The sequence below is a fragment of the Rhamphochromis sp. 'chilingali' genome (genome assembly GCF_963969265.1).
Source record: "Rhamphochromis sp. 'chilingali' genome assembly, chromosome: 14".
NCBI lineage: Eukaryota > Metazoa > Chordata > Actinopteri > Cichliformes > Cichlidae > Rhamphochromis > Rhamphochromis sp. 'chilingali'.
The window spans coordinates 32697596-32718502 of NC_137941.1; the positions used below are offsets into that span (position 1 = coordinate 32697596).

At 43.3% G+C, this 20907-nt stretch overlaps 1 protein-coding gene across 3 annotated transcripts in view; it reads left to right on the plus strand.

Moving 5' to 3' along the window:
- The window catches only part of sema5ba (sema domain, seven thrombospondin repeats (type 1 and type 1-like), transmembrane domain (TM) and short cytoplasmic domain, (semaphorin) 5Ba), a 202201-nt gene that overhangs the window by 96409 nt on the left and 84885 nt on the right, over positions 1-20907 (plus strand). For all 3 annotated transcript variants that reach the window (XR_013974011.1, XM_080902212.1, XM_080902213.1), the window contains 2 exons: positions 11454-11553; positions 15209-15254. Coding sequence is in view for 2 of the 3 variants with exons in the window: in XM_080902212.1 (XP_080758338.1) it covers positions 11454-11553; positions 15209-15254 (146 nt within the window). In the remaining variant the exon portion in view is untranslated. The remainder of the gene's footprint in view (positions 1-11453; positions 11554-15208; positions 15255-20907) is intronic.

Sequence of the window (20907 nt, forward strand, 5' to 3'; positions counted from 1 at the left end):
CACTCTGTTTTTGAGAAACATTGCTCACATTTCTGTCAGTTTTATAACACATTTGGAGCACAGCGGACTTGTCAGTAGCTGTGGATGTTGCCTCACCATTGGTTTTGTGAAAGGCAGACAGACATCTTTACCGGTCACTGACTGAGAGGCTATTAGCCTCCTGGCCCCAGCACCATTCCTCCTGTGGCTGCTCAGTCCCCGCTCTCTCCAGGCTCTTTCTCTGTTCTGCCCATAACCTGCAGACCCTTCTATCTGAGTTCAGTCAAGTGGGAGGAGGGAAGGGAAGGAAGGCGCATGAAGGGACAGAGGGAGAGTTGTGCTCCACTGAGGCACAACAGCCTCTCTCAAACTATCACCCCCTGCAAGTCAGCCACAGTGAAAATCAAAAGTTCTAATAGGAGAGATAGTGAAGAACAGGACAAGCAGGATGGGGTGGAGACTGGCATGCAAGGGAAGCTGAAAAGTGATATGAAGAAGACCCAACAAAACGTATTTCAAGGGATTTCGGCCTGATAAGGCTGACTTGTGAAGCGATCTGGAGCTGCAGGGAGACATTAACTCCTTCAGTGCCGAGCAAGAGCAGATAATGTGTGGAAATGTGACATTTCCAATGCCGCTCTTACAATGTGCTTTGTGTAAATAGATTCTGCATGTAAATTTACATAGAGCAGGACTGATTTATTCACAGTAGGTTTTCACAATTGTCAGCATTGCAAAATATATCCCGAATACTATACTGTGTGTAATTGAGACTGGAGGTAATGCTTCATTCACAGAATCACCTGCCAGATGGCTGCAAGTCGTCATGTGGCCTGCTTCGTTAACAATATTGGCTCAACCCCACTGCCCTGAAGATAACCATTTTTTAATATTGCCTCCTTTCGCTCGGTCTTATTCCCATTAGCAACACATTGTGTTTCCGAGATTCTCCCTCACCACCGCCAACCCCGCGTCTACCCACCCCCCTTACCCCCGCTGCCCGAAGGAAGATGATAGACAGCTACCTTTAGTATAATATTTGTCATTCATAGCTCATTAAACAGTGCAGCGCTTGAGGGAGGGAAATCAACAACATGCCTGATTATAACAGTGATGATAAAAAATGTGACACAGTGAGCGATTTTATCAGGTGAGCCGTTGCAGGCGCACCGACGGTGAAAAAGCCAAAGTGAAGAACTGCAAGTTCACTGAAATACACAGGACTTCTCATTTCAATTCCATATGTCAGTATGGAATATATATATTCTTAATGCTTATTTGCTGATTAGATTGTTCTTATGAGAGGCCCAGACTTCAGTGTAAAACTAGGTCGCAGGCTGACAGGAACTGCATGCTTTTGCAAAAATAGGAGCTGCAGGCAGAAAGTGAAACTAAGTAGAGTGTTTGTTCAAAACTTAAAGTTTGTGTGACGTCTAGAGGAAGTATATAAGTAATCAGGCTTCCTGTTTCTGCTTGAGACTTGAGCTGGCGTTTCTGTGCTAAGTCTCCATTTTCCAGAAAATGTAAAATTAAAGATCATTTTTTAAGTTAGACCACTTTGAGCCGTGTCTTTCTTGGCCGTTGAAGAATGCAAAGAACTGGATTTAATAACTGTCAGATCAGCTGTCAGAGTCTGCTTTGCACCTTTTGTAGAACATTTGATTTCAAGAAAACCTATTACATGCCTTTTATGTTAAAAAAAATCCCCTCTGTATTTCAGTTTGTACTTTCATTTTAATAGATGACACCATCCTTCCAGCTGTGGGGATGTCAAGGTTTGATGGGCTAGCTGAAGGAAAAACCCAGAGGCTCAAATTTTTTAGGGATTAGATGGGGGTAAGATTGGCTATTTATCAAATAGCCCTATCTCTGAGCTCCGGCTTGGGGGAATCTCACATTCCACCTGGCTTTAAGTGATAAACGGATCAGATTGTGTTTAAACTGTCTGGTGTGTGTGTGTCTGTATTTGTGTGTTCGTTTGTGCACGATCCCCAATTTCCCGTGCACTGGTTTTCTCACGGTCTATAATATGTTGGTCTTTTCCAGATTTGATTGGCCTCTGTACTGGCCTAATAGCAACTCAAATCAGTTGGGGTGCCGCTTCGCTCTTCATGCATGCTGGTTGTGTGGGAAGAGGCTGAACGGTTAAAAAACTGTGAGATGGGAGAAGATAGAAAGGTTATAATTTATGTCTGGGTGAGACAAATGTCTCAGCCACTGTCCTCGTCCCTCTGGCAGTCATGGGCATTAATCCATCTGCTTGCCGATTGCAAAAGGGGAGGAAAAAAAAAAGATCGCAATCATCGTTCATCAAGTCCAGCTTGGGGCCCACGAGTCAACCCGAGGGAGGAGGCTTTCATATTCATCCTGCATTATTGTCCCTTATTTGCCCCGCCGCCCGGCCAGACAGTTATGAGGGGAAAGAAGTAAGCAGAGAATATAAAACCACTTGTGCACAGGAGGATAAATGTCAGTCAACGAAGACCTCCTCACTATAGCGAAGCCCTTCTAAGAGAGTAAGCAAGCTCACGGTTCACAAGCTCTCCTCCATGCTGCTGCATCAAATTCAGCCTTGCTGTGCTTTTTTGTTGTTTTTTGTTTTTCTAACAAGCTTTTGAAGAGACATTTGTGATGTGGGGAAAGGTTTATATTCATGTAATGCTTCTCAGCAAGAATTTCAAGTGATTTACGCTCTACATTAAACTCTCTGAACTGAACACTAACAGCTCCTGTTTTTAGCGTTGGCGCATAATGCTTCTGTGGAAAGAATTCTCTTGTTATCTATTCCTGCACCGCACGTTCTTGTTTTATGGTTCGTGTCATCTGCTCTGTTTTAATAGTCTAATTTTATGTGCAGAGTAAGTCACCGTTTTAACTGTCTGACGTTTTTCAAATGACATTAGGTTCTATTGTCTGGATGTTTTCCAGAAGATATTTACTGTGTAACGTTGGGGATGCGTCGTAGCCCTTATAGGCTGCCCATCCTCTGCAGTCGCTTCGCTGTTTCTAATTTCTTTGACTTTGATTGGTTTTTCATACACATTAAAGTCTGGGTTGCATTTATGCTATTAAAATATAGCTTTACTTTCTTCAGAATCAAATGTGGCTACAGGCTAAATGTAGGTTAATGCTCTTTTGAACTGAGCGTGCTGATGACCAGCTGCTTCTCTGCTACTGCTGTGGCTTAAATGGTTGCACTGAAAGGCCGAAAGCCTGTCATCTGACAGAGAGGGGCGAGACAATAATTGTTTAGATGGGAGAATTACTTTGAAACAGTCTCTCCTCCAAGGTGCTCGTGTTGTTGCACTTGTACGGAAAGACACAAAAAAATGTTCAAAGTGTGTGAAGATACGAAGCGAAAGACACATTTTGCCTACTTTCGTACCATTCGGCACTTCGGTGTAGTCAATCATGGCCCGAAGTGGGAAAATTGTCCAGCAAAAAAAAAAAAAAAAAAGGTTTGGAGGGTTTTGGACTCTAACGAGTTTTTTTTTTTTTTGTATGAAGCGCACATTGGCATGCAGCGGTTTGGTCTGGTTTGTTTGATCTGGTCAGAATTTCTTTAACTGTGAAGAAAAGTGAGGAAAAGATGAAATGCTTTCTAAAGGGTCAAATTAGGAACAATGCAGTTTTGTTATAGCCGAAGAAGACGAAGGACTTTTCAAAATAGCAGAAAGAAGAAAAGAAAAAAAATCTTGAAGTAAAGCTTAAAGAAGATATTTTGTAACACAGACACTGGACTTGAGTTCTTGTTATCCGTCATTCTCACTGTAAATGTTTCTGTGAGATGAGACTTGAATTGAGGTCAAACATGCAAATGTTAGCTTAGATCATTACTTTCTCAGTTGGCCATTGTGCATTTCACCATGTTTGTTCAATATCAGATTTTTTTTACAGTGTTTGATGTTTGATCATATTTAAATGAATAATTCCTTCTATAATGAAGTGTTATCTGTGACAAACTACGATTGAGCTCACAGTTGAAGCAGTGTTTCTCTTTATGAAATTCTTAACCAATAATAGAATAGAACTCCCATTTTATCTCTAAAATTAGAAACATCCTGTCTCCTCGCATACAAAGCCTTGAATCGGGCCCAACCTTATCTTAACATCTCTATTGGGGCAATATCATCCCAACAGAATGCTTCACTTGTCATGATCCTGGGTCTGCTGACCCAGCGTTTTGTGTTTAGTTTATGTAGCCTTCAGGTTTCCTAAGTTCATCGTTATCATGCCTAGTTGTTTCCAGTTAATTTTACCCCTCGTGTTCCCACTATGTTAAGTCTATCATGCCTAGGTGTTTCTAGTTATTTTCCCCTCGTGTTTCCACTATGTTGTCTCCCCTGCTTTTCATGTATTTCATGTCTGTGGCTTATGTTGTCAAGTTCAGGTTGTCATGTCTATATCTCACTGTGTTTCCTGTTTTATTGTGAAGAGGTCTGGCGTGTCTGTGTTCATCATGTTCAGTTACTCTCCCCCTGTGACGTAATTATGTTCATGTGTCAGCTGGGTCCCCATGTGTTGCCACTTCCCTCATTATCCTCCTGTGTCCATTTAGTCTGTGTGTTCTCAGTCATTCTTTGTCAGGTCGTCCGTTGTATTCGTCTGTTGTACTGCTCATCCATGTCTCGGCTCCAGGTATCCCTGTCAGTTCATTATGTTTAGAGTTTTGTATGTTTCGTTTTAGTTCACCCAGTTTAGGTCATTGTTTAGTTTTCATCGATTCCCTATTATTTTGTACCCTCGTTTCTTGCCTTAATAAACGGCTTGTTTTGTTATTCATACCTCATTTCGGTCTGCGCTTGAGTCCTTCCCTGCAACATACGGTCTGCCCTAGCCAGACCGTGACATCACTTTCAGACTGCAGGCTTACGTGTGGCTGCTGGAGTATTTAAAAGTAGAGGTAACGTTAAGTGAATTAAGTAGAATTAATCTCTGTCTCTCTTCCTTAACCCATAGCTGCTCTCCCCTGAGCCTGGTTCCACCGGATGTTTTTTCTTGTTAAAAGGGAGTTTTTTCTTCCCACTGTTGCCAAGTACTTGCTCAGAGGGGTTTGGTGAATCGTTTACATTTTCTCTCTATTATTGTAGGTTCTTAACACTATAAAGCATCTTGAGACAGCTGCTGCTCTGATTTGCCGCTATATAAATAAAATTGAACTGAGATGAATTGTGGTTCAGATAATATCCGATGCTTTGACAGCACTTAAATAGCTTTTTTTTGCCTGTTTGGAATGTTCGAATTGCCAAAATTAGCGTATAAGTCTTCATTTCATCAAGTTTCTCAAACTCAACCCTACACAGGTTGGTGAAGGTTACAAAGTTAAGAATTCAGAGTTTTTCTAAAGGCCCGCTACAGTCCAACAACAGCCTGGCTGTGCCATTATAGCAGCTCCTTGTGCCAACAACCTCACCTCCACAACTCCTCCAACTGCAATTTCTTAATTACATTACTGTCTTCTGAAAGCCTTCTCCTGCTTTGCAGCTTTGTAGGTAAGAGCTGTTGAGAGTGCTTGGCAGATTTGTAGAGGAGCTCGTTGCTGCTGACTCTTTAAACAAGATTTGAAGAGTCAGCGCATTTATAAACCTTTGACATTTCCATCACCTGTCCCCAGAAATAACGCCAAACAAGTCATAGCCCTAAATAGCTTAATAACCTCTGAGACTCTGTAAAGTTATCTTAGATCTCAAATCCAAATGTTTTTCCTTTTTGCACAGACTTTTTTAATGACCTCAGTGAACTGCTGTCTGTGATCTGTGTTGATTTTGACTGTGTAATTATTGTTGGGGATTTTAACATCCATGTGGACAACACTCAGGACAAAGGGACTAAAGACCTGAGTAACACTCTGTTACATGCTGAGTCAGCCCAAAGTTGCCCAGAGGCCACACATAATAGAGGACACACTCTTGACCTACTGATCTCCAAAGGCCTGAGCATTTCAAAGGTTACTGTGTCTGATGTGGGCGTGTCTGATCATTACTGTGTTTTCTTTGAAAGTAAAATCTCAGCCCACATAAATATATCAACAACAGTGATCACAAAAAGATGTATAACTGAACACAGTAGTGCAATTTTTAACCAGGTCTTCCCATTAACACCTGACCTGTCTGGAGGGTCAGTCAATGAGCTCATCAATAGCTTCAATGCTAACATGTTAAATGTAATGGATACTATTGCTCCCATTAAGGTGAAGGTTATCTCTGGAAGGAAAAAGTCTCCATGGAGAAACTCCACACTGGTGAAAAATGAAAAAAGAGAGTGTAGGAAAGCTGAGCGCAGATGGAGAAAAACAAACCTCCAGGTTCATTATGACATTTATAAAGAGAAACTTCACAATTATAATTTACAACTGAGGAATGCAAGGAGGTCCTACTTCTCTGACATCATCACTAAAAACAGCCATAATGCTCGGGTCTTATTTTCTACAGTTGACAGGCTAACAAACCCTCCTGTGTCAGTGGCAGCTGAACTTCATTCGACCATGGCCTGCAATGACTTTGCCAAATTCTTCACAGAAAAAATCCAAAAAATTAGACAAGCAATTGGTACATCAACAGCAGATCCAGAATATGTACTGTGTCCACCGAAAAACTGTTTAAACACCATCAAACAGTTTGACCCTATTAACAGCAAAGACCTGGAGGACATCTTAGGTCAACTGAACTCCTCCTCTTGCTGTTTAGATGTCCTGCCAACAAGTTTTTTCAAAAAGGTCTCAAAGACTTTGGAGTCAGACCTGTTACAGATCGTCAACTTTTCTTTATTATCAGGTGTGTTTCCAGAATCACTAAAAACTGCTGTAATCAAACCTATACTGAAAAAGGACAATCTTGACAAGACACAAATGAACAACTACAGGCCGATCTCAAATCTCCCATTTTTAAGTAAGATCAATGAAAAAGCAGTTTCTCAACAGCTCAGTTACTTCTTAAAACAGAATAATTGCTACGATGCCTTCCAGTCAGGTTTTAGACAGAACCACAGCACTGAAACCGCTCTGACCAAAGTGTTTAATGACATATGTCTGAATACAGACAGTGGAAAAATGTCAGTCTTAGTTTTACTGGATCTCAGTGCAGCATTTGATACAGTTGACCACAACATGTTACTCAAACGACTGGAGAACTGGGCAGGTATTTCAGGAACTGTACTAAACTGGTTCAAAACATACTTAGAAAACAGGAAATACTTTGTATCAATAGGTAACTTCACATCTGAGCAGACAAGTATCACATGTGGAGTTCCCCAAGGTTCCATCTTGGGACCCCTTCTGTTTAACATTTACATGCTCCCACTGGCACAGATTATAAAGAACAACAAAATAAACTATCACAGCTATGCAGATGACACACAAATATATATCACAATGTCACCAGGAGACCAAGGCCCTGTACAGGCTCTTGGTAAATGCATTGAGGAAATTAATGACTGGTTGTACCACAATTTTCTCCAGCTAAACAAAACTGAGGTAATAGTCTTTGGCGCCAAAGAAAAACGATTACAGGTCACCAGAGAACTTCAATCTATACATCTAAAAACCACAAACCAGGCGAGAAATTTGGGTGTAGTGATGGATGCAGACCTAAACTTAGAAAAACACATTAAGACAATAACAAAGTCAGCTTACTATCACCTCAAGAATATTTCAAGGATAAGAGATCTGATGTCTCAACAGGACCTGGAAAAACTAGTCCATGCATTCATCTTTAGTAGGCTTGATTACTGTAACAGCATCTTTACAGGTCTACCTAAAAAATCAGTCAGACAACTACAGCTCATTCAGAACTCTGCTGCTCGAGTCCTCACTAAGACCAAAAAAGTGGACCACATCAGTCCAGCTCTGAGGTCTTTACACTGGCTGCCTGTCCGTCAGAGGATAGACTTTAAAGTTCTGATGCTGGTCTATAAAGCTCTGAATGGTTTAGGACCAAAATACATCAGTGACCTCCTGACCCAGTATGAACCTTCCAGATCCCTCAGGTCATCTGGATCCAGTCTTTTATCAGTTCCCAGAGTCAGAACCAGACACGGAGAAGCTGCATTCAGCTTTTATGCTCCTTATATCTGAAACAAACTCCCAGAAAGCCTCAGATCAGCTGAAACACTCAGTTTATTTAAATCCAGGTTGAAGACTCACCTATTCTCAGCTGCATTTGAATAAAGCACCAAATCCACACTTTTAAGCTTAAATTTCAAAACTTACATTTAACTACTGATTTTATCTGTTTTGATTTTATATACTGTTTTGTTTGTTTGTTAATTAGTTTGTTTGTTTGTTTGCTTGTTTTAATAAATTTTAAATCATGCTTTTTATTTGTTCTTGTTTCTAATGTCTCTGTAAAGCACTTTGAATCACCTTGTTGTTGAATTGTGCTATACAAATAAACTTGCCTTGCCTTGCCTTTTCTTTTTTTTTCATCAGTTATGCAAATCAGTATCTTCACAGTGCTTACAATGTCAAAAAAGAAAGATCTCCTTAAAGCCTTTTGGAGGTCAGTTTATATTTTATTGATTTAACTATTCATATTAGGAGGTACCCAACTCCTCACACTTTGATGACACCTTCACTGACCCATTATGAGCTGTTGGAAAATGAAGGATTAGTTTCTTGAAACTCATTTTCGTGAAAAACAACAAACAAAGCAAAAAAAAAAACCAAGAACAAGAGAAACGGAGCTCATTTCACCCTCGGCTAACCCATCTTTAGCTGGTAATGACTGTCTTGTAGTTCACATCAGAGTTTGATTTTCACACAAACACAAACCTCGCAGTAATTGAGCCTTTAAAACAAACTTTTTTTGTTCTTTGCCAATAATTCCATGAGCCTGTGTGTGTTTAAGGGATTGATTTAGAGACTTTTAATGATCTGAGTTGGCGTTCAAATCATGTTCATTCCTCCCAGTTATGGGGACACCGTTCACACACATACAAGCTTTGTTCACACATGCCGTGGCTTTGCGTAATCCCGGGATCATGTTGGATTCTTTAAATCAACTTCAGGTCTGTTTACATAAGACTGTGCAGCTAAAGGCGGCCTGCGTTCCCCGCCGCGTCCCCCACGCTCCCCCCAACCTTCAGCCTCTGCAGCCATTAATCAGAGTGATGCACAGATGGTTCCGCTCGCTTCCTTGCACTGGCCTTCTATGGTTGTGTTGTTGTTTTTTACACCCACCCTACATGTCAAAGATGGTCAAACCATATGGATGCATGGCCGACTGTGAAATTGAAACAATCCACTGTATGTGGATAAGTGTAGTATAAATATTTATGGAGAGAATAAGAGATGGCCTCTTGCAGAATTTGCATCATATTAGAATAGCCTTGGGACACCCGATGATTTATTGTGATTATCAGAGATTTAATCCTGTCTGTAAAAGTGCTTTCCGGTGTATTATTAATTTTTAAAAGCTGCACTGCTACTCTGATCTAGCTGGTTGATAAATTTGTGTGTCCCTGCAGCACACTGCTCATTTTCTTATTATATTCCTAATAGAACAAGAGCTGTTGTTATCATAATTAACAATGTATTATGTTGTTATTTGCAGCACACAAGGTGGTGTGGCTGTTTTCTGAGATGCTAGGCACTACACTGTAGATTGTCATGGAAACCAGAAGCCATTGTTAAAAATATATAGCATTTTGTATAAAACATGTACTGTAAGTTAAAACCTATGCTTGTATTTGTGGTTTATAATATGTCTAAAATAAGTCTAAGTACTATTATTATTATTATGCTTTTTTTCTACTTTGTTTTTTATTCTTGTTAATGGAAAAAACATGCAACAATTTCTACCTGGTTCCTTAATGTCTGCTATAAAACTTAATTTTGATTTGTTGTTTTTTAGATGCAGAGAAGTCCAAAACTATTAAGAGATGGACAAATGCGCTGGTTTTGTTCTTTTCAGCAGTTTTCAAATACAGAATAACAGAGGCCTTATCTTGTGAATATATTGCAGTTGTGCTGCAAACTGAAAATTGCGGACTTTTAAATATTCACTGTATTTATGAAAATGGATTCAGCCCTGCTCACATCTCACAAGAGTGGGACAAAAAACAGAAACACTAGAATGAAGTTCGGTCTCACAGCAGCTTGGTGACGAGTGCCCAAATCCACATCTGACTGCAAACACTATCACTTCAGTGAAGTCTCCTGTCAATACTGGAACCTTTAATTAAATATTGTATGCGTGTGTTTTTCTGTATCTTAAATTAAGAGCACCATACCGTACTGTAGCTGCCGCCTTCTGTCTTCTGTTTTTCGCATCTCTGGATATGTTTGCAGATGACAGAGCCATATGGGCTCCCATCAATCCTAAAAATGTATCTCCTTTACGTGATGGAGACTTGTTTCGCTGTTCTTGGCAACTTCTTCCAGCACTTTGATGTAGTTTCTCACTCGTAGCCTGGAGCTTTTATGAGCTACTTTTAATTTTAGAAGAAAATGAACGTTTTAAGGTTTTAAATGTTTGATGATCACTTCCCTGATGAAGGAGAAAATCAAGATTTTATTTTATTTTTTTCAGTGGGGGGTCATGCAATGGTCATGAACGTTTTTTTCTCTGATACAGAAAATTAGTGGACAACCATAAAGTTGCTTAACATCATTACTGATTCTTTCCTTGTCCGTTTTTGGACTAGTTTTGTGGAAATGGCTCAAATGTGTCTAACACGCCTTTTTAACTTGCTCCAAGAAATCTCATTTGCCACTAACAACTGTGATGTCGTTTACAGCATCGGAAACATAGCAAATCCCCCTTAAGCCCCGCAAACTTCCATGTGGTGAAATCGTTTAAAGGCCCACACAAAGTTCGTAGAGAAAATGCTCTTTTTTTTCTTCCTGGAGTTTTGAGTGTGGCATTAAAAGCTCCACCAGGCGGCCCCTCTGAAAATTTTGATTTGTAAATGCCAGTTTCATACAGCGTTGAGATTTCAGCCTCGTGCCCCACACAGAGCCGCGTTTGTCTGAATGTCAGGTTGGATCGGGGTTGTGTTGCCTGATGGGGCCTGGACACTTTGTCCCGCTCTGTAGGAGACAGCGTCACGTAGCAGGAAGCTTTTCCTTCACTGTTTGGTGCCCTTTTTTACCACTTCAGCTGCAACTATGAATGTGTCTTATTCATAATTGGTGCATTGGTCACTCTAACATTTTTCTAATCTATAGTTGTGCAGTGTTGCCAGAGTTTAGTCTGAGCAACAGTTAAAATATAATGAAAGCCATCATAAAATAACCTCACTTACAGAGGCTGTTGCTGGCAAACATTTGGCATTTTGCTTAATAAATTTGATTTTCATCGGGTCAATTAACCATCGCTGTAAACACCTACACTTGTGCATAAAATGCCAAATAGGAAAGGTTTTTGCGTGCATTAGTAAACTATACCCTTTTATGAGTTTTGTTTGTAAATGTCACTGCTTTTATCTCACGACATGATTTATCTTCTGCTAACCTTCCCCCCTTTTCTCTCTCTCAGCGCTCAGTCCGTGGATTTCATCCTTCTCCCACCCTGGTGTGAGAGACTACTCCCAGCTCACCCTTGACCTGACTAGGAATGAGCTTATTGTGGGTGCCAGGTAAGAAACTGTAAATCCACTCAGCTTTTCACCCCACAGAGCACATTACTGAGAATGTGATACCCTTTCTGACTCACTCATACAGTGCGGTTTTCGGATAATGACGCTTTTAAAGTGCTTTGCTGAGGCCTCGCTGGACCAAGTTAAGCTTTGGATTTGGCAGGAGCAAAGGATTTGGAAGAAATATGTCACGCCGCAGTAGAGTGTGTGTGTGTGTCTATTCTCTTGGCATGATATGAGTTAAAGTTTTGTCTGGATTGACCCTGTTAAAAGCGTAGACATACATGATCACAAAAAAGTGTAAAACCAAAGACTGAAATACTAACAGAAAACAATGGCCCAAGAGTGACGGGCAGTACAGTTTGTGCTTTAATCCACTTTGTGTTAACCTGACAGTGTCAGGGCTCGTGTGCGGAGGCGAGGAAGGGATGACCCACATGCAGGACTCGTGGTGCAGAACGAGGTTTATTGAATATGTAGACAACAGATGATAGGATGGATGGCTGGCTGGCTGGCTGGCTGGACTTAGCGGACTGGTAGACTGGCTGGCTAACTGACTGACTGGACGGAACACACGACAGAAACAACATCAATGACCTGACACTGAATGGGTAGAACAGAGGGCTTAAATACACAGACTGGTGATAATGATGATAATGAGGGACCGGTGAGTACACAGCTGAACATAATGAACTAATGATAATGGGAAGAGGATTGAACATAATACACACAGACCAAGGCTAACACAATAAAACAGGAAGTGGAACAGGCAGTAGATAAACAGTGAGTGTGAACTGAAAACACTGGGTCACCGACCCAGGAACCCTGACAGGACCACCCCCTTCAAAGGCCGGCACCCGACGGCCAAACGAAAAAGAACCAGAACAGGGCGGGCGGAGGGGGCCCAGGACGGAGGGACGGAGGCCACACAGAGACTGTTCCGGTGGACCGACCGTGCGGAAGGCAACGGCGGTGACGTGGACACAGTTCGGGAGGCCGGCAGTGCGGAAGGCAACGGCGGCCAGTCAGGCGAAGGCGAAGGCGGTCCGGAGGCCGGCCGTGCGGAAGGCAACGGCGGTGACGTGGACGCAGTTCGGGAGGCCGGCAGTGCGGAAGGCAACGGCGGCCACTCAGGCGAAGGCGGTCCGGGGGCCGGCCGCGCGGAAGGCAACGGCGGCGGCTCTCCAGTTTTAGGCGTGCTGGCCATGGCCCGGTGGGCACAGGACCAGACGAGGCAGGATCAGGCGAAGCACAGGCCGGAGCTGCAGCAGGCGAAATAAAAGCCAAAGTCGAGGCCGGGCCAGGCGAGGACGAAGGCTCCGAGGCCGGGCCAGGCGAGGCAGAGGCAGGGTCCGAGGCCGGGCCAGAGGCAGGGTCTGAGGCCGGGCCAGGCGAGGCAAAAGCAGAGCTAGGTGACAGCGAGGCATGAGGCTGGTGCGGTTCCCCTGAACCCCCAGTTGACGAAGAAGGTTGCCGGACGGGCTCCTCGGGCCCTCCAGCCGACGAGGCATGAGGCTGGTGCGGTTCTCCTGAACCCCCAGCTGACGAGGAAGGTTGCCGGACGGGCTCCTCGGGCCCTCCAGCTGACGAGGCATGAGGCTGGTGCGGTTCTCCTGAACCCCCAGCTGACGAGGAAGGTTGCCGGACGGGCTCCTCGGGCCCTCCAGCGAAAACGGTCTCAGAACCAGTGGGCACTGGAGCCCCTGGCACACACAGGACAGGGCCAGCGGGTGCGGAAACCCCTGGCTGAGGAGCGGCCGGGCCAGCGGGTGCGGAAACCCCTGGCTGAGGAGCGGCCGGGCCAGCGGGTGCGGAAACCCCTGGCTGGGCAGCAGGGTAGCTCACAGCAGGCTCTGGGTACTGAACAGGTTGGTGGACAGGAGGCGACTGGGCTACGGGTGACTGGACAGGAGGCGACTGGGCTACGGGTGACTGGACAGGAGCGGACTGGAGAGCAGGTGAGTGAACTGACGGGGCTGGAAGCTGAACAGCAGGTGAGGCTGACGACGGAGCTGAGGTTGGTGTGGCTAATGGCTGGGCTACAGACTGAGCTAATGAGGGAGATAAAGCTACAGCCTGAGCTAGTAAGGCCGGTGCCTGAGCAGGGGACACTTCAGCCAGCCTAACCAGGGATAAAGCTAGTGCGTGAAAGGCTGGGTCAGGAGGTGGATGAAGTGGTGGACTGATTAGCTCTTCCGTGCCTCCAGAGCGTGAGGGCACTGGCTGGAGAGCCTCAGCTGAGTCTCTAGGGGGGTCAGGCTGGATCCTAGGTGCTGGGACAGGCACGGGAGGTGGCTGGACACCAGTCACCCCCACTCGAGAAACCGAAGCGGGTGTGGCGGTAGACTGGGTCGCAGCTGCCCTCCTCCTGGGAGCTGGCACTGGTGTGGGGGTAGACTGACTGACAGGAGTGGAGATAATGACTGGGTGTGTGATGTTAGCAGGTTTATTGGGGATTGTTCTGGTTTTCCTGCCACCACTATTTACAGTCTTTGGGAGAGCAGAGCAGAACAAATCTTCCCAGTCCACAGAATCTTCCAGGAGGGAAACATCCCACGAATCAGAGATGGGGTTATTGTGCGTTTTGAGTGAATAATCAGATGGTGAGTGCGAAAAACAGTCACTGGAGCTCACCATCGGGAGTGGCTGAAAGTGGTCCGTTTTATGGCGGCGTGTGCGCCGATTTCTCCGGGAGGAGGAAGCGGGCGGGGTACACGTCCGAGCCTCTGGCACGGGAGCCTCTGTTGAGCCGAGGTGGAAGACGGAGCCGCTGTGCCGTGGCGAGGTTGAAGGTCCGGTGAATGAGGCAGGTGATGTGTGAGCGTGGAGCGGAGTGGCGAGAGAGGGAGCGGCCGAAGCGCGGCGTGAAACGTCCACTCTCCGCGGCAGATGCTCCGGTGCAGGTGAGGCAGCAGGTGGGGGAACGCGGCGTCTCCGAGGCCCGCCCAGAGCCAAGCGAGTGCCCTCGAAGACGTGCTCTCGCTCCGCGAAGAGCCGCTGTCTCTCCTTGAGGTTTTCAGCCCACAAGGAGAGCGCTACCTCCTGCCGCTCGTAGAGGTCCGAGTCCGCTGGGTCAAAAGCGTGTCTTCTTGGCACGGGTCGGGTCATTCTGTCCGGGCTCGTGTGCGGAGGCGAGGAAGGGATGACCCACATGCAGGACTCGTGGTGCAGAACGAGGTTTATTGAATATGTAGACAACCGATGATAGGATGGATGGCTGGCTGGCTGGCTGGCTGGCTGGCTGGCTGGCTGGACTTAGCGGACTGGTAGACTGGCTGGCTAACTGACTGGACGGAACACATGACAGAAACAACATCATCAATGACCCGACACTGAATGGGTAGAACAGAGGGCTTAAATACACAGACTGGTGATAATGATGATAATGAGGGACCGGTGAGTACACAGCTGAACATAATGAACTAATGATAATGGGAAGAGGATTGAACATAATACACACAGACCAAGGCTAACACAATAAAACAGGAAGTGGAACAGGCAGTAGATAAACAGTGAGTGTGAACTGAAAACACTGGGTCACCGACCCAGGAACCCTGACAGACAGCTGGTCTCTAATACTTCATCTGCATTGTTTAATAGATTTTGCTGGATTTGAGCCAGTCACTTACATCATTTCCCTTTCTTCTTAATTCAGAAACTACCTTTTCAGACTGGACCTCAGTAACCTGTCACTGATACAGGTAAGTGTACTGCTTTTTCTCCTGTGGTTTTAAATTCTTATTTTTTGGGCGCTATCTCACTCTTTTTATATATGTTCGCCAAGTTTATTTTCACATTTTTTTCTCTTGTTTATGAATTAGTCAGGCAACATGTTATTGCTACAGCATTGTTTAGGCTGTGTATGCTGTTGGCCAGGAAATGAAAACGCTAATATGCTTTTATTGTTGTAGGTCATGGGTCACTTTAGCCTAGTAGTTGCTAGGCAGCATGATGAAATTGTCATGTATAATTTAGCTTGTTGGATATCAGGTACATGTGGCTGTTTTGAATTAAAAATGATGCAGTACAAAAAAAGACAAAAAAACACAACCTTTTAGCCTGTTGATAGAGGGTTGCCAAGCAACCAGCAGGCGTCATAACATATAATGCATAATTTGGATATAAATTATATGTTATGGTGTGATGTAGATGCTTTTATAAAGTGTTATAGGTAAAAATGTGAAAAGCAGACAGGCCTTTTTAACCCATTGCTAGAGCGTTGCTAGGCAACTTGATGATATCATAGTATCTGATATAGTTGAGAACCTTCAGGGGCCCAAGACGTATCTGTGTGGCAGCTTTGGTTGCTCAACTCGTGATTGTGTGGGAGGAGTTGGCAGACAAAGAAACAAACTCACACAGACAGAGATTTTGTGTATTGTAAGCAGATTATGTGGTAATAGTCCTTTAAATAATAGACTAAAGCAACAAGTCGAGCCTAAATGACTGCTGGCCGCTTCTCCCAGTCTTTTTACATGACTCATATGGAAACCGAAAACAGCATATTGTAGTGTTTCCAGTAGAAAGGTAAAGACTGACAAATTTCCAAAGGGGGATAGGACTTTGAACCAGGGGACTTCATCACACACTGACTTATTTTTTTAGTTAATGCTTTCCAGTAGGAAGGTTGGAAAACCAAAAGAAAAGCAGGATTTGTTTTGCCTCTTGGCAAGGTAGAGCCATTCATGCATCTCTGGCTGTACAGCATAATACTTGTTTACATCGCTCCAGCACTTTCACGGGTAGAGCCTGGTCAGTTCTCTGTGTATGGCTTATTTAGTGAGTTACAAATACACAACAGTGGCAGGACAGAATAAAGGTTTTACTACTGTTTACATTCACCACTCCCATCTTGGATCCTCAACTCGGGGTTAGTGGGGCTGCTCTGACGTTGTGAGTGGGAAATCCAAATTGAGGTGGCATTCCAGATGGAAATTCTGGCTGGGAACTGGGATCTGGAACGCACCATAAGGCCAAGTTTTTGTAATGATCTTCTATGTGGAGGTACAGAAGCTTTGCTGTGACGCTTCATTGGATATGAAAATCGTCTTCTACGCTCAACATCATCTATTGAAGTATCTTCTACTCTGTCTTCTGCCTGAACAAGCCACATGTTCTTTTCTGTATACATGCCTCAGTTTTTTTTATCAATCCATCTATTTTCTTAAACAGCTTAACAGAAAGAGCGTCAATTTTAAGCCTCCAAAAGCAGTTGTGTATTGCTGATTCGATTAACTTTTAAACAGAGCATGTTTACTGATACTTCAAAGATTTTGTGCTAATGAGACAAACTTTGGGAGCAACAAAGCAGCAGGATGGCAGTCTCTGCCATATATATATATATATATATATATATATATATATATATATATATATATATATATATATATATATATATGTCCACGCTGCAGAGGATATAATCAAATCCTAAGGTTGTGTTGTGTGTGTGTGTACACGTGCATTTTTGTGTGTCCTCAGCCTGTGGGTGTAATGGGTTTGTTTTCTGAAAGGCCTGTGGTGGTAAGAGTGCTGTGCCGGAAAGTAGCTTTGGTATCAGTGGGAGTGTTAGCTCTGGGGCACAGGGTTGCCATACAGTTGCATCACACATCACAAATGACAAGCCCTGAATTCTCGATGGGACGGTGTAATCTAAACCGGTATATCACTGTCACTGAGCAGAGAAAAATAGGCATTGTACAAAAACCAGGCAGTGCACAGTTTCCATGCTTTAAACCACTGCGGGACATCTTCTTTGGAGATTGCCAAAGTTTTCCACGCCTTCAAAATAGGGCTGCCACAAACGATTATTTTGATAGTCGACTAGTCACCGATTATTTTTGTGATTAGTCGACTAATCAGATCATCATCCACTGGACGTAAAACTACAGCTTATTGCACCAGCAGCATCTGCTCTTATATAACTATCATTAGCTTACAGCTTTAAGTGTTTAAGGTCTGTGCTAACTAAAAATAAAGACAAGATGATAGTTTATTAAATTTTAATGAAATTTGCAGATTGTTTCGGTGAAGTTTAATAAACTCCTTGCTATCTAAAATATAACAGGACACTGGAGTATATTCTGGAGCATCTCACACTTCTGATAATCAGCTGTCTGCTTGACGTTTATTCAGCTGTGTAAAAACTATAACTTTAATCTCAGACAAACTGATTTACTCAGGAACAAATAAAATACTAAAAAAAAAAAGCCAAACAATAACATTTTAAGTTATCTAAGTGACTCATATATATTTAACCTGAGTAGCGAAAGACGGCAGTGGGTTTGAAAACGATTTGCGGGGAGTCCGGTGTTCTCACGGCGCTAGTGAGCCTAGCCCCCGGCTCGCTAACGAGCTAGTGGGTAACAGATGTCTCCGAAAACGTCGGAGCGCTTTTGAAAATATGTGGTGTCCTGATAAACTGAGCAGATATTTGAGGTTTACACAGCTACATTCTCGCCTGAAAATATGTTAAACGTTTATTTTGTGACCCAGAAAGAATAATAAGAGTAACATTAAAACTAACTAGCTGCCGCCATTGTTGGAAACTGAGCTGGGCCGCGCTATGAATTCTGGGACACAGCTGCTTCTTCTTCTTCTTCTTCTTCTTCTTCGGGGTTTAACGGTAGCTGACATCCTTGTACATGCAATGCTGCCATCTTCTGTTTCAGTCCGTTATTACACTCTTAAATCCAGCCACTTATTCCTGCGTCTTTTGTGATCGTACAAAGTTTCAAACGACGCGTCGACTATTAAATCAGTCGTCGACGATTTTGATAGTCGACGTAATCGTGACTAGTCGACAAATCGTGGCAGCCCTACTTCAAAATAAATAGCAATGCATATTTTGCTGCTGTTAAGGTTAATGCACTTTAAGCCTTAATTATGTAAATGATGGTAGTGACATCACAATGCAGTTTTTATGCCCACCAACCAAGAAAAACAACAAGAAATGCATCTGCTGAGTGCAAATATTCTTTGTGATCCAAAGTGCACCTGTTATGAGATTTGTTTCTACGGTCAATGCAAACATATAATAACTTTACAATATATAATTTTATTTTTTTTAAAGCCTAAAAAGTTTGGTAACTTTGCTCCAAAAACCTGTTTTGAACCACACGTCTTGCTCATCCCTTTTCAGCATTTCACAAATGCCATTCTAATTCACATCATAGATGCGGGAAGCCAAGAAAAAAGTAATCCACCTGTTTTTGTAGTTGGCACAGTGCTGCAGTGGTTGATGGAGAGTCCTTGTTGGGTTTTTTTTGTGTGGATTATGCTTTTTCTCCCATTGCTTGCGTAGGCTCTCTCCGGATATTCGGGGTTCTTCCAAAGACATGCATGTCAGGTTAATCTGTGATCCTACAATTCTGCAGGTATGAACATGAGTGTGAATAGTCGTCCCTGTGTTAGCCCGGTGAAAGTGGAGCGATATGTGTTTACTACATCCAAAGCATTGTAAACATTTTTATTAACATGTATTGAGTGTTTGGATTCGTTCAGTACCACGACTCTCTTATAATGTGTATCCAAAAAAAGTTAAGCAAGACTAGCTTAACGGTTGACTCTGCAGCATCAGTTTTGTTATTATTTCTTTAACAAAAACTTGAATTATTTTTACACTACATTTCCACACAGGATTAAGCACATCACCACACTCCACTTTGTCTGACAGAGTCTCCTTTCACAGCAACCACAACTGAATGACATGATGTGTACAGCTGCCACCCGTGTGTCACTGCCGATATCAATGCGCCCTTTGTCTGCGTGTCCTAGCTGTCTACTTGTGGAAGAGAGAAGTTGACTTATGAGTGCTTTCATTTGTTTGTACCCGGGTTGTGTTGTTCTCTGCAGTTCCATGAAGCTGTTCTCTTTGTCCTGAAAAAAGGCACCTGCCATCCTTATCACATGTAAGGAAGCGTACACACATGCATCTGCTGTGAGCGTGCACAGAAATAACCACAGTGGCGCATACTGCCTAAATTCTCAAAGTCTGCTTTTCTCCTGAAACATACACACACCCACACACATATCACCAGCTTATTGTGAGCTATAGGGCTAAATGAGGTAGATCCTTCTTCACTCTGGCCAATGCGGAGGTGTCATTTGTGATGCCAAGGCTGAAATCAACGTGAGCATTACACAAACTGCCCAGTGAAGCAGAGAGGAGGGTCTCTACCCCCCATGCTAATTTGCCAGTAAAATGCAAGCCATCCAAAAAGGCAGAGGAGGGCGGCATCCCAAAATATTTCTTTTCATTTGGTGTATAAGTAAATAAAAAAAAATACAAAAATACAAAAAATCTCCCATTTCCCAGTCCGAGCCTGAGGTTCAGTAAGAAAGGCTTTACGTGCAGATTTCCGGAACCAGTGATACAAGGCCTGCTGTAAATATCCAAACCACCTGCCAGAGAACATTGGATTAATTTAATTCAGTCCAGACATAAGCTCAGTTGTCTGCTCGCCATCGTGATACATCCTCATCACAGTCTGCTTCATTTTTAATATAATTAACCTCTTGAAAATCCCAACATCCACTTGTATCTGTGTTGTTACCACTCCACAGACACTGACCTGCAACTATTGGTAGGACAGAAGCTTTCTGCCATTTCTGATCATTAGTAAGTGAAGAGTAACCCAGATTATATTGTGATTTGGCAATTTAAACATTTTCACAGCTTGTGAAAGGGTGACTATAAACCTGAATGATGTTCTTCTGCCTAACTCTAACAAAAAAATGAAACTTTAACTGAGCCCAAAGCTTAGTTTAAGCTCCAGTTGGTGGTTTTGTTGGGTGATTGGATGAAAGTTATGTCCCAGCTATCTATCCAACCTCCTCATACAGACATTTTTGCTCTTTCAAAGCAGAAACAAGTCTGTCGTTTTTTGCCAAATCTGTGCTGCCACCATGAAATGACTTGATAATGGCCTACTGAGCCTACTAGTTGGAAAATACCGCCTACAGGCAATGCCTATATGGCAGTGATGAGAATTGATAATGGCGTTTTAATGGGCTGATAACATTCCAACCAGGTGCTCAGTTCAGCTTGAGAATTTCTTCATGCACTAAAAGCCTAATACCTGCACTGCACTCCGAGGCCAAAACAAAATTCATCATAACACATCGTCTTGCACAGCACATCGGTGAGGTGTTTTATCTGACCCATTTCTTAACAAGGTAGTAATAGACAAAGAAATAGAGCTGCACCACTGCACGGTGGCTCATGTGTGATGTATTCCACTCTCTGCAGCACCTGTTCAGTGCACTCTTACAATAAGGCTCTCTCTCTGCGATGCCAGTACAATCTCTGCTTTTTTCCCTGCAAGGATCTCAACCAGTGTTGCTGCTTAATTAACA